This window comes from Phocoena phocoena, chromosome 7 (assembly GCF_963924675.1).
Source record: "Phocoena phocoena chromosome 7, mPhoPho1.1, whole genome shotgun sequence".
Taxonomy (NCBI): domain Eukaryota; kingdom Metazoa; phylum Chordata; class Mammalia; order Artiodactyla; family Phocoenidae; genus Phocoena; species Phocoena phocoena.
In genome coordinates, this window is record NC_089225.1 from 86651259 (window position 1) to 86671001 (window position 19743).

Consider the following 19743-nt stretch of genomic DNA (forward strand, 5'->3'; position numbering starts at 1 on the left):
AAGCTTTATGTGTCTTTACATTATAGATAGACTTCATTATTTTTTATTGCTTTAATTTTTTAATGGTCCTCCTTAATGATGGATACTTGTTTCCAGTTTTCTGCTATTATAAAAAAAATTCCATCCTTGAAACATATATCTTTGTGAACTAGCCAATAAGAGTTTCTTACTGAATTAGTAGTTTCTCTGTATTCTAGATGTTATTGTGTTGATTTTATGTAGCAGATATTTTCTCCTTGTGTACTTGTCTTGGTGGCTTTTGTCATATTAATGTTTTAAATAATTATGTAGTCAAGTCTGTTGATCTTTTCCTTTGTCATCTGTTTGGTGGCTTCTGTATTTCTACATTATTTATATTCATTTCTACAGAGATATTTTCATTTTTAACTGTCACTTGTAAAAACACTTTCTTTTTATAGAATCCTGTGAATGATGGCAAAATGTTAGCATGTGATACATTCTGATGGCATGTAATAATCACATAAGGATCAGTGACTATTTTGATGTCGGAGTTATGAAATAAATGTAATAAATTCTGGAAAAGCATTGGAGTTCTTGTGTTGTTTATGGAATCACCATAGGTAGTCCTCACTATTAAATTTATTTTTGACAGGTAATATGCTAGGTACTGAATGGTAACAGTAGTACACAAATAAGAAGTAATCCCTTTTATTGTGACTCCTTTAGACACAGTTGCTTTCCCAGTTATATCTGCTATATATAATCAATTTCCCTAACCTCAAGGTAGCAGCTACTGCTGCTAGGAATTTCTCTTCACTTTTGCTGTCATCCAGTGCCAGATCTAAGAAATATAGTAAACTCTTAGCAAAGCAGGTTCCAAAAAGTAAGAAAGATCAGCCTTGATTAACTTATCCAGAATTTTGCAGTTAAAATTTTAAAAGGTGTTTTATTGTGTGTGTGTGTGTGTGTGCGCGCACATATGTGTAATGTTGCACACTATATATAGGGTAAGGAGTCAGAACACAAAGTAACCTTTTCAGTTGTTTGAGGTCTGACTCTGTGTCTATTAATCCCACCTTTCTACCTTGATACCCAATAACTTGGGCTGTTGAAACCTGGGCTATTTTGTCCTACCACCAATAACTTCCCAAGGAAGTAGCTTATAATTCTTCTGTTTCTTCCCTGTAATAGGAGGGAATACCCATATAGGCGGTACCTTGAAGCCAGTATCTCATAGACCCTGTCATCAACTCACTTCTACTCTCTACCCTCCCTCCTTACCTGATTGATACATTTTTGAAAAAATTATAATTATGCTGCTGCCCTTCCTCCCCTTGTTAGTTGGGAAGATTCATGGAAGAGAGGAATCCCGTCTTCTATAATAGATGGAGTAATATCCCATTGGGAAGAAATGGCAAAGGAAAAAGTTCTTTCTTTTTTGAAAAGACTAGAACTTTTTAGCTCAGCATAATTGGACAAGTCTGACAATAATTCAACTACATTACAGTTTAACTAGATTTCTGAGTGCATCTGCTAACCTAACCACCACATACTTATTTACAACTTGAAAATTGCCTTTAAAACCACAAAAGCACAAAGCACTGTAGTGCTTGTAACACTCTTCCATATTATTGTAGGTAACTAAATGACCATGGAATCTGGAGCAGAGAACCAGCAGAGTGGAGATGCAGCTGTAACAGAAGCTGAAAGCCAGCAAATGACAGTTCAAGCCCAGCCACAGATTGCCACATTAGCCCAGGTATAAAATACATGGAGAGATTCCAAGTTGTCTCTTCTAAGAGGAATATGTTTTAAACAAGAGAACTTAGTTTTTATTACAGAGATATACATAAAACGAGCAGAAACATTCTTAGAATATCAAAATTCCTATTAGTATTAGCCTAATTTTAGAAATGATAGTATTGATTCAGTAACATAATAGAAAAATGTATTGTTAAACACTAACACACTATTTGTAGTGACATGATTCAGAAATAACATTTAAACTGATGGGTAGATTGTCTCTTAAAGGAAGAAAACCTAGTATGATAACTGCTTTTTTCATGTCATACAGATTTATTTGGGAGCATGGGAATGCAGATAATCTGAAAGGCTAAATTTACATATGCTTAAACTAAAAAAATGGATAAGCAAATAAATTGACACACAAGTAAATTTCAAGGATGATAGTTTTTGTCCCTGTATATTTTAAATATGATTCATGATTCTTTCATTTTGTCTTTGTCTTAAGCATTCTAAGGTTATATTCTCATTTTTGTTCTTGTGTATTTTTTCTCAGATGTTTTATTTTATTAATAATTGTTGGCATATATATGAGTGAGAAAGGTGGTTAATATAAAAACCAAGTAGCAAACAATAACCTGCTAGGTAAGAAAATGTGACATTGCCTCTTTCAGATGAAAGCTCCCAAAAGAAAATAATCCTAGCCAAGGCTCTGGTATGTTGAGCTTCAGCTTCACAAAGAGTTTAAAAGCTCTCAGAGGAGTCATGAGCAACAGTGGGTCTTGGGATATAGAGGGCTAGCCACAGGTGGTTACCACACTGAGCTAAAATATGGGCCAAATACTAGACCTCCAGCAGGAATGTAGTCAGAAGCGGTGGGCTGCTTTGTGTTTTCTCCTAAGATCACCTGGACCCACCTCCAGCCCTCAGGTGTAAGGCAAACAGAATACATTTAGGGATGAAGTAAAAGTACTCAAGATGAAGCAGGTGTGGGAACGAAGGTAAGAGCATCAGGACTTCATTAGCACATGGTCAAGGCAAATGTGCACAGATAAGAATATGGGCTCATCCAAACATTCAGCCCTGTGGTAAAAAGAAGATATAATACCAGCAGGGATCTTGGTGGTGACAACCTTCAACATATCTATCTCTTGGGACATCATTTTCTGTCTGGTTGTCCTCCACGTCCACTAAATAATGTCATCCTGGAAATTCCTTTCTTCCTACTGTCTTTCTCTTGTGGAGTTTTTGTTTCCAGTGGTCCCTTGAGCAAGTTCGACTGGGTAAAGAAATCATTTTTCTTTCAAATTTTGAAGGCATTGATCCACAGTCAACTTCTAGTGTTGCTGTTTGAAAAGACTAAATCCATTTCTTACTTTGTATCTCTGTTATCTTGTAAAAATCTCTCTGTTAGCAGTGCTTCACTATTTCATCATCAAGGCCTTGGTTTGTATCAGTTTTCATCCATTGTGCAGTTGTATTCAGTGGGCTTTTTTTTTTTTTAGTGGAATCTCGGGTCTTCAATTCTGGGCAGTTTCTTTATTTGGTTGATGATTTTTTTTTCTTTCTCCTTTCTCTCTGGGATTCTTGTGATCCAGATATTTTACCTATAGGACTGTTTCTCTGATTTTCTCATCTTTTCTCTCCTGTTTTCTGTCTCTGTCTTTCTGGGAGATTTTCTCAACTTCACATTTCAACCCATCTGTCAGATTTTTTAAATTTCTGCTGTCATGTTTCCAAGAGTTCCCTTTGTTTCTGAATAGTCCTTTTGTGTTTTAATAGCATCCTCTTTATGTTTCACAAAGGCAGTATTTTCTCTTACCTCTGATAATACTAAGTTTTAAGTTTTCTTTCCACATAGATTTTCTTCTATGTACCTTTTCTCCCTTCTATCTGTTTTGGTCACCATCTTTCCTATCAGAAGATTTCCTTGAGTATTTCATAACTCGAGGTTTTCTGCCTACATTTAAAAGTAGGGAACCAAAAACCTGTATTGGAAGTTTTGTGGCTCTTTTTGGGGCCTAACATCTGAGTTGTGAGCTTCACGGTAGGATGATTGTGGCATCCCACTGTCATTATCTCTCTTTTTTTTTTTTTTTTACATCTTTATTGTGTCATTATGTCTTAAGTCTTTCTTCTCCCTTTAGTGTTGGTCACGTTTGCAGAGAAAAGCTTTACTAATCTTCTGCTTATAGGTAAAGACCTTTGAGCCAGACGAGGGAAGAGGACTGGGACTTAGTACCAGCCTCAGCAGTGCCTGGTGTTAGGCAGTCAAGAAACCTTCTATCCAGAAAATAAACCTCCATTTTTCTGTCAGCATAGGGTATAGATTAGTTATTCTTCCACAGAGAGTTGAAGAGGGGATCCAATTGCTTTTCAAACGATCACCCTTCCTTATTTTCAGCCTTTCCTTTCACTCTGCCTTCTGGGGTGCCTTAGATCCTGAGCCTCTTAAGGACTTTGTGGCAGAAATCAGTCTGTCCCTGCCTCCGCCTCATGAGTTGGCCTTCTGAGGTTTTCCAAGTTCATTACCAGTCATCCATTTCCAGCCTCCAAAACTCTTACTGTTATCTCCTTCCCATTCTTCTCTGCTGGTGTGATTATGCCTATAAAAACAAAATCAGTGTCATGAAGCTTAATTGGAAATTGAAGAAAGAACAAAATTATATGCACATGTTCAATTTGCATATAATCACTGATAAGTGGAATGACATGATATTTGAGTTTTAGGAAAGCTAGTGTCTGTTCCCATTTATATTTTTTGTTGTTGTTCTTTTTAATACCTAATTACAGAGGTTTTTTTACTTGCTCATCCAAGTTCTTAACACATATATTATACATTTTTGACATTATTTCTCTCAATTCTGATGCCAGTTATTTTTTGGTTGTCAGTCTTTAATACTAGAAATATATAATAAAATTGTCAAGTCCAAGACCATTCGTGATTTGATCAATGAACAGTAAAAACACAAATTCAGCCTAACTAGTAAAGGGAGAAAGTCGATCTAAAACAATAATGAAATACCTTATTTTACTTTTAGAATTTACAGAGATTTTTTTTTTAAGTGGAAAAAAAAAACAATATTGGTTTTGAGTATGGGAATGTTAATTTTTATGGATGGTTTTAAGTAAAGAGTTGGGTAAAAGGATGATCGTTGCAATTTTGTTGTAAAATAACTTTCTTGTAATAGGCAAATTTGAAAACCTAAATATTCAATAATAATTTTTTGTATATTCAGTAATTTAATATTTAATAATATTAAGTTAATGATTTCATTATTGTTTAATTATTACTAATAATTTAATTCCAATAATTTGTTGGGATTTATTAAACAGATTATGTAATTTTTACCATTATACCATTCTTTACCATTAAAGAATACTATTAATGGTATGAAGAGATATTTAGAATGGATTTGAAAGATAAAGTAGATTCTGTGATAGTGTTATGAAAATTGAGTGTATATATGCATCTTTAAAAACATCTATATCTACAGCAGAAATATTAAGTGATTAGCTCCGAGTGGTAGGGATATAAGCAATTTTTTCTTTTTTGGTGTATCTGTATTTTATAAACTTACAATGAGAGTAGCCATTATGTAGAATAATTAGGGTAGAAAAGGGATTATTTGTTGAGTGAGTTTATGTTTACCCTAGAGAATACTCAGAGAAGAGGACGTACTAATTGCTTCAAATATTAGAAGAGCTTTCCATTGAGATGGGATACTCTAAATAAATTATGGTTTTGGTTCTCAAACTATGGCGTAGGCGAAAGTGTCCTTGGGTTCATCAGAGATTCTGACTTTATAAACAGGCACCCTATATAACTCTAATGGCGGTCGTCCATGGACCACATTTTGAAAACAAGGTAAAACTAAGATGTATAGTAGCCAGAAAAACGATTGATAAGGAAGGCCTTCCTAACTGTCCAAAGGAGAAGCTCATGGTTTTAGCCTCTACCTTCAGTAGGTATCTCCCCCAAGCTTCATAGTCAAATATTTAACTGCCTGCTAAACATCTCTACAAATTCAGATATCATATCAGTTCCATCATCTTCCACCACTGCCCCAACCACCCATAAGCTTCTTCTTGTGTTCTCTCTCTTTATGGCATAGTCTACTAATTCTCACCCAAACATGAAATATGTGGGTCGTCTTTGATTTCTGTCTCACCTCCTTCAATCAGTCATTCATAAAGCCCTTTCTGGTTTGCCTCCTGAATTTTCATTAAATCACTTCTCTCATTCCCATCCCTACCACAACTCATGCCTAATTTCTGGCCTTTATCATCTCACCCTTACTACTATATATAGACTTTCTCAGTTGGTCTCACCTCCACTATTTTCTTCCTCTGAGATAAGTGTCTTTCACACTGCCACTAAATTAAAGTGATCTATCTGAAATGCAAGCCTCACCATGATATTCAGGAGTTCAAAAGCCCTTCAGTGCTTTTCCCAGTCTCACGGTAAAATGCAAGTTCTTTAATGTAACATATGTAAGATTTTTCATGACTAGCCCATCTGGCCTCTGCCTACCTCTTATTCCATCTTTCCACACTTCCTACATCATATAGTAACACACTTATGTGCTCCAGTAGTACTGGCTGCTGGTCATCCCTCTTTGCCATTTACAGACACTGCTGTTTCTCTTTGCTTTTGCCATTGCTACCCTCTGCCTGGAATTCTGTGCCTCCCCCCTGCAAATCATAATAACGTGCCTTACTTGTATTCTTTATTTCAAATTCACATGCTTCCCTGGTAGCCTCCCCTCCTCTTGGGTGGGGCGGGGTAGCTTTCCTAAGCGTGTCCATTCTTCCCTTTGCAAACCTCATTACTTCACTGAATTATATTTATTTGTGTTCTTTTCCCATTCCTTCACACCCATGCCTTAATAATTTCGATTAGGGCAGGGACCTATGTCTTTCTCATTTCTGTAGTTTCAGTTCTAACATTGTTTCTGACACACATATCCGCAATAACTGTTTACCAAATGAACAAATAAAATTGCTACCCCCAAACGCATTCAAGCACAGGAACGGTAAATACCATCTGATAGACATGTATGACTTAAGAACCCTTCTAACATGGGTATTGAGTCATTAAATTTGCCGCCTCTGTGCCTCAGGAGAAAACTGGTTTCTCATATTCTTTCAGTTCTGCTCCCTTATTTCTTCAAGAGGAAAATAAATCCTTGAAATATCAATTATTATCAGTTCAGTGGGTGGGGTGAGGATAGAAATTTTCAGTTTATAATATCTATTAACACTTTCTCATTAATGAAAGGCATACTTGTAATTAGTTTACAAGAGATAAGTATGCTGTATACTGTAAGATACGTATTTGTTCTAGATTTAGTAGCTAAGTTTTGCCCAAGTTTGGGAACAGTTATGTTTTAGAACATGGGTTATTTAACACATGATATTCTGAAGACTTACGTTTCTTCAAAGCTAGCATATCTCTTGACCTTGGGTAAGTGACTTAATCTCTTTGAGCACTTCATATTTCTGTCTCTAAAATGGAGATAACCCTTATTCTAACCAGTCTGATTTCTTCGAAGGGCAAAATGAGAAACTGAATATGAAAGCAGGTGGGAAAATGTAAGGCACTATACAAATAAAGTGGTATTTAGTGTTCAAAGGAAGTCTGTGTTATATATTTTGATGTTACATTAAAATAGTTTTTTGGTTTTTGTCATTTGGGAGGAGTTTAAAAGTAGGGGGCATGGGAAGCATTTGTAGTCTTTCTTCAAAAAGAATATTAAGTTTAATGATTAGTTTCTTTCACACCAATGGAATACTTAACCTAGCAGGAGGGTCATCCTTTTGCTGCCAAAGAGTTGTTTCTTACTAAACATGAGTACTCCCCAGGAGGTATCTGTGATGGTAATTTTTTTCCATGTTCAACACCATAGGTATCTATGCCAGCAGCTCATGCAACATCATCTGCTCCCACCGTAACTTTAGTACAGCTACCCAATGGGCAGACAGTTCAAGTCCATGGAGTTATTCAGGCGGCCCAGCCATCAGTTATTCAGTCTCCACAAGTCCAGACAGTTCAGGTATGTGCATAAAAAGTTCTGCATCTACTTTCATAACTGTTGTTTATAGCCATATCTCTCTCCTTTCATTATGAAAATAGGAACATATCTAGTTCAGAGTTTATTTTACTTTACAGTAATTATGGAATATGCTGCATCTGTATAGTCACCTTAAGTATAGGAACATATACACACAAGAACAGACATATAAGAAAAAACTTAAACTAAAAAAGGAAAAGAATTGAATGGGAAAAATCATAAAGTATATGGGATAAAGTGGAAATGTTGGGAGAGACTATAAGGCTGATGTACCTCAGTTAGGGAAAATTAAGATACAAAAATAATAACTTTGTAATTATTTTCTAAACATGCAATTGGAAAAAATCCTTGTCAAAAAGTAATAACCTTACCTAAGATATTATTTGAATGTAGAGAAAACCAGCTATGTTTAGGATTCTAAGTTAGAGTATATAACTTTGAAATGATACATTCAGAAAGTGCACTTGAAGAATCAGGGATTTTTTCCATGCATGTTATCTTATTCTTTGGAAAGATTGTTCCTTTGGTTTGGATCCAAAGGGAATAAAGGTGTGTAAACCTCTACTTAACTGTAGGGAACCTAGGGCAGTATACGTCTTTTCGATGAGCTTATTGGGGAAAAAAAGACTTGAACGTTCATTCAAGTAGGCCATAACCCCAGCCTCCCATTTCATATTTTTTGCTTCACAGTCTTCCTGTAAGGACTTAAAAAGACTTTTCTCCGGAACTCAGGTGAGTCCTAGGTCCTAGATTTGGAGAGAACTATTTTTAGAAAGGAAGGTGAGAAATTGTTCTTTATATCTTTGTCCCTCTCTATAAACATAGAACTCAAGGTTTGAATAAAAATCTTAAGAGATCTTCTAGGTCTAGGCCAAACTTGTTACCTACCCAGCCCTTAAGTCTGTTGCTTAATTTCCCTATATAATATCCTTCTCTCCTCCTGCAAATGGCAGTCCAGCTTTACTTGAACACTTTCAGAGAAAGGATGCTCTATCTCCAGAGGTAACTGATTTATAATTGGGGGTAATTGCTAAAATATTCTTCCCTGTGGTGAACCAGAATATCTTTCTAAAACTTTTACCTAGTGGTCCCAATTCTATTCTCAGAAACTAGTTAAGCAAATTTAACTCCTTTTTCTATTGGGCTGCTTCCTTTTCCCCATCTTCCACATCCTTCCCATTTAAAAAAAATGTCCAGACTAAGTAAATGCCTGTTTTTCTTCAGCCATTTATATATGACATAGCTTTGATTCCTCTTCACCATCCTTGTTGTCTTCTTGTGGGTGAGAACTGTTGCGTTTTCCTTGAGTTTAGTAGCCAGATTGATTGATACTTGGAGAGGGGAGAAGTCCCTCCGTTGTCCTAGAAGCATTCTGTCAGTGTCATCAAAGGATATACCAGATTTTGTCAGCCATATCATACTATTGAGTCATTGAGCCACTGTTAACCCACCTCTGCTTCATTCTGTCCCTGTGCCTTTGGTTTGCTTGGACATTTAAGGCAGGGCGGTGTGGGGGGTGGAGAAAAAAGAAAGAATATTTTGATATAAAATCATCAAGTTCTGTGCGTTTCCATACTGAAAGATATTGGGAATGGAATTTGTTGTTACTGAGTAGGAGACAGTATAGTCCAGGTAAAGACTGAAGAATTTGATTTTTCTATGGAACCACACTGACTGAACTGTGCCTCAGTTTTTATTTCATTGAATGCTTCCTAACTGTTCTTCATACTATGTATGCCATTACTAATTCCCTACTCTTATCTTCCTCTTGATAATAGTGGAAAGAACCTGACCTGCTAGTCAGGAGACCTAGATTCCAGACCCCACATTAACCTTTACTTTTTCTTTTTCACTTACAGTGGGAGATCTTTCTATAAAGAACACACAAAAATTATCACAAAATTTGCTAAGATTACAAGCATTGGTTTTAATATATGATGCCTAATTGTTGCTTATATTCTTAATTTTAATCTTTACTTTGTGGTAAGAGTAATAATAATAATTTGGACCTAGGATTATATGACTATTAACTTTATAGAAATGTGTATTCATCTTTTCAAAAATAGATTTTTCCATCAAAGTGAGCTGTGCTTATAATTAAAAGCCTGAATTCTACGAACAGAAACATAAACAGTATTTTTTTCTTTAAAGGCCCTAAACCGTGGAGAAGCTATTAAACTTTAATGGTAATGTCAGCTGGTTAACAGTGATTAGCATTAATAAGTAGGAAGTGGTTTATAGCAGAAGAAGTGATCAAACAAGGAGAGAGGTGATTCCTCAAACTTCTCGATGGGAGAATATTAGTATTCTAGAACAGCATTTCCAAAATATACAAGGTACATTTCTCTTGATGTGAGAATAAGACTTCTGTTTATCTTTTTTCATCTCAGAGTTAGAAACTAAACTGTACTAATATTTCATGTATGGCTTGACATTGGTGCCCTAACATTATCCTTATGTATATATGTACATCAAATCTCACAGATTATGTAAAAATTCCCACAAAAATAATGGGAGTTACACAAATGTATAGAAGTTAACAGTGGCATCCTCACTTGTTAGTTTTGGATGCATTTTTAATACATTCATTTCCTCAGTAAATTTTTATTGGTCACATGCTATGTGCCAGTCACTGTTCTAGGTGATATGAAAGACAGCAGTGAACAAATAATACTTCTGTATTCTCATGAAGATCACATTTGAGTGAAGAGAGACAATGAAAAAATAAAATGTGTCAGGTGAGGATTAAGTGCTGGGAAGATGATTAAAGCAGGAGAAAGGGATGGAGAATGATGTGGAGGGAAGGGTGCTTTTTTTAGGTAGGGTGGTCAGGGAACACGATGAGCAGTGAAACTATAAACTAGTGAAGGAGGCTAAGCCATACAAATAATGAAAGCAAGTCCAAAGGCTCAGAAATGAGAGTATGCTTTATGTACCAAAGAATAGCAAGAAGTGGCCTGAATAGAGTGAGCAAGAGGGATAGCGGTTGGAGATGAACTTTCTGATACAGTCTTTACAGTACTTCATGATGTGATGGGAACAACAATAAAAATCTTTTGTGCAAGATAGAGATTCAGTGATTATCATATAGCAAAGAACTTGAGTTGCTTAACATAAGGATGAGTTTACTTGTTTGCTTTTTACATAAGAGAAGTATTCCAAAGTTTCCGATCTTTTTAACAATGGCAAGCAAGGGATGACTTGCAAGGGATATGTTACCTAACAGATATTTTTGAAAGAAATTCCTTTCAACTGTCCTTTCTGAGAGAAAGTGGCATTTTAACAATGCATGAGAGAATAACTGCATTTTGAAAGAAACTTGTGCTGTGGACAGAGTATTTTGAATATAGAAGTTTGGAGATGTTCCCATACTTTTTTTTTTTTTTACCTGCAAACTGTAAATTTGTCACCTAAAAACTCAAATCTATATACTTTCAAAACTGGAAATAGAGTTTCTAAACTATTCAGAAGTCTTCTAGAGTTTCAGTAGGTGTTGAACTTACTTGTTAAAATACAAAACCTTTTATTAGCATATAATAACTGACCAAGAGCCAGGGAGATGAAAATACACTAGTAAATCTCATCAGAAGTTTGTGTAATTGACAGATGAAAATGAAAAATGATTGTTTTAAACAATAGCAGATGTTAAATCACATTTCAGAAAGTCCAAGCTTAGAATCAGATTTTTGAGTCACTGTTATAAAATACTAAATGATTTTTAATTAATCATATTAAAGCACATCATTCTCACTGTTATGAAATATTAAATGATTTATCTTTAAGAAATTAACAGATGTATTTTAATATTTATACTTATCCTAACTCTTTAAAAATTAATGTTTTATGATATAGATAAAACTTGTAAGTAAATATATATGCTTATATAAAATTTTCTTATAATTAGTTTATAATCTTATAATTAATTTATAAGGGAGATCTGCAGATCAGAAGAGTTTGGAGATTATTGCTCTAGACTTTTATTAAACTTCTTGATCCAGTGAGTAAAAAACTGTACCTAAACCTGAGTCTGAACTCTACCCAAGAAAAGTGCTTAACTTTCCAGGGTACCATGTATAGTTTGAGAAAACATCTAATACAACCATTTTTAAAATTTTGTTCTAGTCACTGTATATTTTATTTTGAAATTTCAAATAGCATCAGAATAGGACTTTTTCCCCCCCTTATAAACAGAATATATGGGTTTTTAACAAACTAAGAGAAAATAGAGAAATATAGATGTAAAACATTACATGTACAGGTGGTGGTTTGGCTTTTTGAAAATTTCTTAACATATAAGTGGCCATGGTTAAAGACCTATTTAAGGAGCTCAGGAAGGGGTTAATAAGAGGTGACAGGAGGTGAGGACCAGAGGAAGGGTATCTATCGTTGAAATGTGATGGTAGACTGTGATACTTAAAATTGGGATATAATTTTTCATGTGGGTATTTTTAATAACCTATTACATATATATTAAACTATTATTTATTATCAAAGGATTTTTGGCATGATTTTTAATGGTCTTAGAAATGTGGGTTCAGTGGTTTTGGGATTTTCTTGTTTTTTCATTTGTTTTTGGGGGTGTGGGGTTGGGTTTTTTTTGCTTTTTGGTAGATAGACCATAAGAGTTGACTTCCTAATTCTAAGTTCTCTCTGGATAGTATTCCCCCAAAGAGGAAATGTTACATTCATTATGTAGTACTGAATAGTTCTGAATTCCCTTTACATTTAACAAGTTGCAGTATATATCACTTATATGTGGAATCTTAAAAATACAAGAAACTAGTGAATATAACAAAAAAGAAAAAGACAGATACAGAGAACAAACTAGTGGTTACCTGCGGGGAGGGGCAATGTAGGAGTAGGGGACTAAGAGGTACAAACTATTATGTATAAAATAAGCTACAAGAATACATTGTACAACACAGGGAATATAGCCAATATTTTTTTTGCCAATATTTTATAATAACTGTTAAGTGGAATATAGCCTTTAAAAATTGCGACTCACTGTACTGTACACCTGTAATTTATATAATATTGTACAACAATCATACTTCAATTTTTTTTTAAGTTGCAGTCACGACAGAGTGATAAGTTAATTCCTTTTGTATGAATTGACAAATTCTTTCAGATGAGAGGAGTGGGGGCTTTTTGTTTTACTGGGAGCAATAGATCCATTGAGTTTGGGGGAAAAATTAAGGGCCATATATTTAATAAGCAATGATAATTTATTTCATTTCAAAATTGTCCTATGGGTGGTTTATGTAGCGTGCTTTAAAATTGTTGTTTTAATGACTTTCAACTTGGGAAAGTGTGCCTAAGTCATTATGTATCCTTAAAAGAAGGTTGTAAGAATGAGGGTTAAACAAAAAAAAGGCAGAAAGAACAATAGAGAAACTAAGGTTCTGAGAAGCATTAATGAGGGTAAACACTTGTCAGGATACTATCCACTTTGAGTTCAGTCTTCTTGTTATTCCTTGAAATTCTGACTCTCTGCTAAGGCTGTTTCACAACTCATCACTCTACATCTATGAGAAAGTTTGTGCAGAGACTATGCTGAGTGGGCTAGTTAACAGCAGCTACAGATGAGTAGGAAATTGTTCTGGGTGCTCCTTTGGCAGTAACTATAGCATTATTACTCTATAGAGAATCACAGACTAAATTCAGCCTTGTCCATCTTTTTATCAGTCATTTCTGGATTCATTCAGTGTTACCTGTTAATTTTTAGGTCTATAAGACTGTACCGTTTATACTTTAAAGTGTTTGGAGGGGCACATACATTACTTTATTATAGACATATTTTGTAAAGCATTACTAGATTTAGCAAATTTCATTTTAAAGTGAGCGTCTATCACAAAGCTCTGTGAAAATGAGTACCTGCTGTCCAGAACCCTTAGGCTCAGACCACATACTTGATTTCTCAAGTTCCTCTAAATATGTTCATTCTTATTGCCATTGCCATAAATTTTGTTCAGGGAGCTAACCTACACAGACCCTTTTGCCTTGGCTAAATCTAATTCTCACTCTTCCAGCATGATGCTCACCTAGTTCAGGAAAGAGCAGGAGGCTCCTGCTGATTAGACTAGAGAAACTTGGCAGTATAAATTTGACAGACAAGCTTGCCTAGATGAGTGAACTTCTAGTCTAAAAATGGTCTAAAGACGTTCCTGGGTTGCTGCTTCTGACAAAACTGGTTTGAGATTGGAACCAACAGGATTTTGATGCTGGTAAGGATGTCTAGAATTGAGATGTCAAGTGTGACAGTGACTCCACTACTTCGTAGCTTTGTGACTTGGGTGAGTTACTTAAACTCTTTGTGCCTCAGTTCTTCCATCTGTAAAGTGGACATAATAATTGTACTTACCTAGCACGTAAAGTTCCTGTAAGTATTAGTGAGTACTAAGTAATGTAATATATGTATATGCTTTAGCATAGCACCTGGCACATAGTAAGTTCTCAATAAATGCTAGTTGCTGTTATTATCCCATGTAAAATCTGTATTCAACTTACCTTTATTACTTCTCAATCCAAGGATACTTTCCAGAAATGCACAGTCCTTTACCTTGAAGTTTTGCTTAATGAAAATTGTAGAATGCCAACTTTGAAACGTGTCTATATGTAGCAGAGGGCTTCTTCCAAAATTGTTAGGAACAACCATCTGGAACACGGTTGAAGGATCACAGATCTTACTTGTACAATTGTAAATATATTCAAAACTATTTACCCAGTAGTTAAAGGAAAATATTTGTATAGTCACTAGACTTAATGGCCAAATATTTAGTCATTTATTCTTTCTTTCATGTCAGAAACTTTATTTTACTTGGTAGTTTTGTTCTAACAACTGTAAGAAAACAACTGACAAGTAATATTGATACATTCAGGGTTGATTACAAGCAGTCCTGAAAGAGATTGGGCTGGTTTTGACGAAAAAATTTTAGGTCCTCTGACTTCTGTAGGATGAGTAAAGGGGAGAGGAAAGGGATGGTATGGTTGTCTCCCATAAAAACTGATTTTTTTCCTACCGAATCACATATAAGGTTTATATATGTCCTTTTGTATTTCACTTTTTCTTAAAATTCATAAAAGTTTTATGAGAACTAAATTTGATTATCAAGATAAAGTTCTTCTTTATTTTCAGATTTCAACTATTGCAGAAAGTGAAGATTCACAGGAGTCAGTGGATAGTGTAACCGATTCCCAAAAACGAAGAGAAATCCTTTCAAGGAGGCCTTCCTACAGGTATGGAAAATTAATAGTTAAATGAACTTAGAATCAGAAGTATAAAGGTACCCTTATGTAGTTGCAGATGAAGAGATGTCGGAAGGCCAATGAGCTGCTGGATTCAGGACCACACAGCATACTTCTCTTCATCTTGAGTTGCTTCTCTCAAATAAGTAGAACCTTACTGTACAGAATAAGAGCACTTCTTACTCTGAACAGTCCTGGATAAACACTGATTTTTTTTTTTCTTCTGTTTTTGTAGACTTTGCTGGCTGCTGCTTTTCTGTTAAAAAGATTGGAATACATTTGATAAGGTTATAGCATTTTCTAGCTATATGTCAATTCTGAGGCTACACTACCTACTTCACAACACACTTCTTATGCCATGGTACTTAGCATGATAGCTGCTTATTAATTTAATAGTTGTTCAGGATGATGTTTTGCTGATGTTCCCTAATTTTAGGGGCACCTTACTGTAGTTTTGTGTTCAGCTACAAAAGTTGTGTAAATCCATGCCTTGCCTCCAAGATGGACCAAAACTGTTTCTAATACTACGTAGAAATTGGCTCCATATTAAATATCTCCAGGAAGAGCAATTCTACAAATCTTCATAAGCTTACTTCAGAGTTTAATGAACTTCAAAATTATTCTTCCCTGCTTTAGCCTGAATTATTTCTATTAATATATATTTCTGTTTTTCAAAGGGATGTTGAAATTTTTTTTCCCACTTTCTTGGCTGCTAAGCTAGCCCTTTTCTCTATCCTTACAAATAAATTAAGGACCCTAAATAAATACCTATAAATTGACTTTGAGGTCTTAAGAAATTCTTTGTTACCAAGTATGTGTTACCTTTATTTATACTCATAATTTTTTCAAAATATAGCTAGTTTTATCTTTTAACTTCGAAATGTATTTCATGTTAGTATGTAAGATATTTGATCCTGAAGCAGATTCAACCTGGTACTAAGAAACAAGCTACATGGCTTCTCTATATATAAATTCTAGGCAAATCTTAGCTGTAGACCTTATATGAGTTTTATGTTGAAAAAAAATCTTTTATTTGCCTTTAGTTGGCTTATAGTGTATATCCCAGCAAAAATCATTATATAGCACTTCAGTTACGAATCAAATAAAAGATGCCTGAGACCACACATGTGTAGAGAAAACATTACTTTTATGAAAGATGATAATACCTTCCCTTATAATCAAACCTCCATAGTGGAGTATACCATTATTTTGCTTTTGGTTTATGAACTCTTGAAACCTAGCCTCTATGTCTTGATTATAACAAGATCTTGAACAAAATTCTTAGGATGTTTTTGTGAAGTTGGAGAAATGGGAATTAAATAATACACACTGGTTTTTATTGGAACAGCCCAGCTTTATAGTGATCAGTTTTTACCCAGAGGAAATCCTTGAAGGGTTCTCACTTGCTCTCATCTGGCTTGCTATTTTTACCAGCAGTTTAGCTGAAAACATAGAGGCCATGCTTATCAGATTTGCAAATGACAGAAACTAAAGGGCTAAGTACCCTAATAGGTGGTAGAATAAGAACCTTGAAAGATCATAGCAGCCAAGGGAAATAGATTGAAACAAATAGGATGAAATGTTGGCAATAACTGTAAAATTTCTGAGCTTGAGTTTAAAATAAAATCGATTATTCAAGTATAGGATTCTGGATTAAGAATTCATCTAAAAAATATAATTATGCTCTTTTAATTATCATTGATTAGATGTGGTTGCCAAAAAAAGCCAATACACTGTAAGGCTACATTGGTTTAAAAAAAAAAAAAAACCTAGTGTCTAGATTAAGGGAGGGAATTAATCCCACTGCTCAGACCACATTTGGAATACACTTTAAGAGAAAGTGAACTTTCTTGAGCGGAGAATGTCCAAGATGGTCTGGAGCAACAATTTGAAAAACTGGAAAAAAAGACTGAGAATGATTGCTGGCTTCGTGAAGAAAAGAAGTAGATTTATTTGTAGGTCTAGAAAAGTAGCTTTTTAACTTTTTTTAAACCACAATAAGGAATATATCTTTACAGTTCTCTCTTTCTTCATTATATATAGGTGTGTGTTTACACACACACGTATATACCTATATATAGGGATCTGAAGCAAAAATTAATACAAAGCAATACTCATCCTTATCATGTGTGATGCTTAGCTGTTTTTTATTTATTGTTTATGTTGGTTGCAACATGCTTAATTGTTTTCATGGCCCACATAGGGGTTATGACTTGAGTTTGAAAAACATTGCTCTAAAGACCAATACTACTCAAAATATGGTCCACAGCCCAGACTGGTAAATCAGCATTCGGTTAGAAATGCAAATTCTCAGGCCCTTACCCCATATCTAATGAATTAGAATCTCTAGGGAGGGGACCCAGGAATCTGTCTGTGTTTTAACATGCTCTTCAAGAGCTGCTTTTGTATACTGAAGTTTGAAAAACAAGTGTTCTAGAACAGTGATACCCAAATCATGATGTATTGACCAGCTGTCAGTTTCCAAGCTGTTTAAAATAGTGTGTCTTGTTTGAGAAAACCATCCTTACAGTAAAAATAGAAGTTTATTAAATAGGAACAGGCAGATGTGGAAAAGAATGAGTAAGAAATCTTACAAATGAGAAATACAATCAGGGGAATTATTTTTTTTAAAAAACAACTGTAAGAATATTTACTACAGTACCAATAAAGGTAATTACATACATAAATATATAAAAGCCAGTATTATTGTAGTTTTACTTTGTAATTCCTCTTTTTCTCCCATGATTTGAAAGGCAAATGCATAAAACAATAATTATAAATCTGTTAATGAACACACAAGACATGAAGATGTAATTTGTTGCAATAACTACATAAGGGGGAAATTTTTGGTAGACGGTTAAGGCTAAGTTTCAGACTGGTTTGTTAGAAATTTAAGATTTCAAAAATTACTTGGGTTAGTATTTTTTTCCCCTCTTCTGTGATTATGTTATTCATTTGAAATGTGGTAAGATTCATTTTTTTTGTTTGTTTTCCATTTTAGAATTCTTCCGCCATCCTTGTTGATAATTAATTTCTTTCTTTGAATATGTAAAACATTAACATGGTTCCAAAAGTCAGAATTGTACATACACACACACACACACACACACACACACTCAGAAGTGTCCCTCCACCCATCCTTTTTTACTTCTTTCCCACCCACCCCCAGTAGATAACTAATCAAATTGAACTCCATCTAGTTTATCCTTTCTGACTTTTTTTCTTGAGCAGATGAACAGATACACAAATATTTTCTTATTTCACCTTCATTCGTATATAAAAGGTACCATGCTATATCCATTATTTGGATGAGCCATAGTTTATTCAACCATTCTCCTATATGTGAGCATGGAGATTGTTTCTAGTCTTTTGCAGTTGCAGTCGATGCTGCCATGATTAATCCTATGTATATTTATTTTGTACTGTTGGAAGTATATTTTAAGGGTAAATTCCTGGAAGTACGATTGCTGTGTAAACACATTTGGTTTCCCAAATTCCCTCCATAAGGGTTGTGCCAGTTTTATACTTCTAACAGCAATATACAAGAGCATGTATTTTCTCACAGCTTTGCTAACAGACTGTATTGTTATACTTTTTTTTATTTTTACCAATCTGAGAGTTGCGAAGTTAAAAATCAGGTTTTTGGTCTTTTTTTCCCCTCAGTTTTCAAGAGTTATTTGTATGTTAGGGATATTGAACCTTTATCTGTAATATATGTGAACATTTTCTCCTAGTATGTTTGATCATCTTTGACTTTATTTTTGGTGTTCTTTGCCATAAAAAAGGATTTTTTTCCTGTAGTCAATTTTATTAATCTCTTCTTTAATTGTACCTGGATTTTGAATCATAGTCTTTCTTTATGTTCATTTTAAAGAGAAATGCATCTGTTTTTCCTAGTCCTCGTATGGTTTTGACATGTGCATCCCTGATCCATTTTTAGTTCATTGTTGCAAAATTTATTGTTTATTATTGTAAATTTTTTAACTGTAAAATTTAAAAATTCTCTCTTAAGCACTATCAGCTTTCTGCCAGTTTCCTGATCTTTTCCTCTTCTTTGTATTTAGCCAGTAAATGTTACTTTTGTTTTAATTGATATAGTTCTCTGTTTTTCTAGGAAAATTTTGAATGACTTATCTTCTGATGCACCAGGAGTGCCAAGGATTGAAGAAGAGAAGTCTGAAGAGGAGACTTCAGCACCTGCCATCACCACTGTAACGGTGCCAACTCCGATTTACCAAACTAGCAGTGGACAGTATAGTGAGTAATAGATATTTCTGTTTTGGAAAGTGCGATGAAGAACTAATGGCTGCATTTTCCTTAAAGTAATCTTATAAGCGCCAGCTCTTTTCTAAATCTTGGTTGTCATTATATTTCCTTTACTTATATGCAGTTTTGTAACAGAAGTATTTTCTTTCCTTCAGGGTTTAGTTAGGATTGCTCAGGTATGTAAGACCTTTAAATGGCCCTTTGTTTTGTGCAGATGCATGGAGAGTCTTACAAGTTTTTCAAACCACTGCTTGAAACTCTGTATCTCAGTCCTCATATAGCATATGATGTTAATAGAAAACATGAGTTTTTCAGATAATCATTCTTTGATTATGTTGAAGGCCAAAAATGGTCTCATTTTTCATCTATTTTAATAATTCATCTTTCTTTCTAAAAGTAGCTTTTTTAAATCATATTGATGTTTCACGGTGGGGTGGAGAGGCTTGTTTGCAGT

General features: G+C 34.5%; 1 protein-coding gene across 5 annotated transcripts in view; it reads left to right on the forward strand.

Annotated features, from left to right (window-relative positions):
• The window catches only part of CREB1 (cAMP responsive element binding protein 1), a 50960-nt gene that overhangs the window by 16839 nt on the left and 14378 nt on the right, over positions 1–19743 (forward strand). For 2 of the 5 annotated variants that reach the window (XM_065880347.1, XM_065880346.1), the window contains exons 2-5: positions 1599–1720; positions 7614–7760; positions 14914–15014; positions 19138–19280. In XM_065880347.1, coding sequence (XP_065736419.1) covers positions 1607–1720; positions 7614–7760; positions 14914–15014; positions 19138–19280 — 505 coding nt within the window. In that variant the 5' untranslated portion in view covers positions 1599–1606. Of the gene's footprint in view, positions 1–1598; positions 1721–7613; positions 7761–8468; positions 8511–14913; positions 15015–19137; positions 19281–19743 lie in introns of those variants that run through there. The other 3 variants (XM_065880345.1, XM_065880349.1, XM_065880350.1) reach the window with 3 other exon arrangements.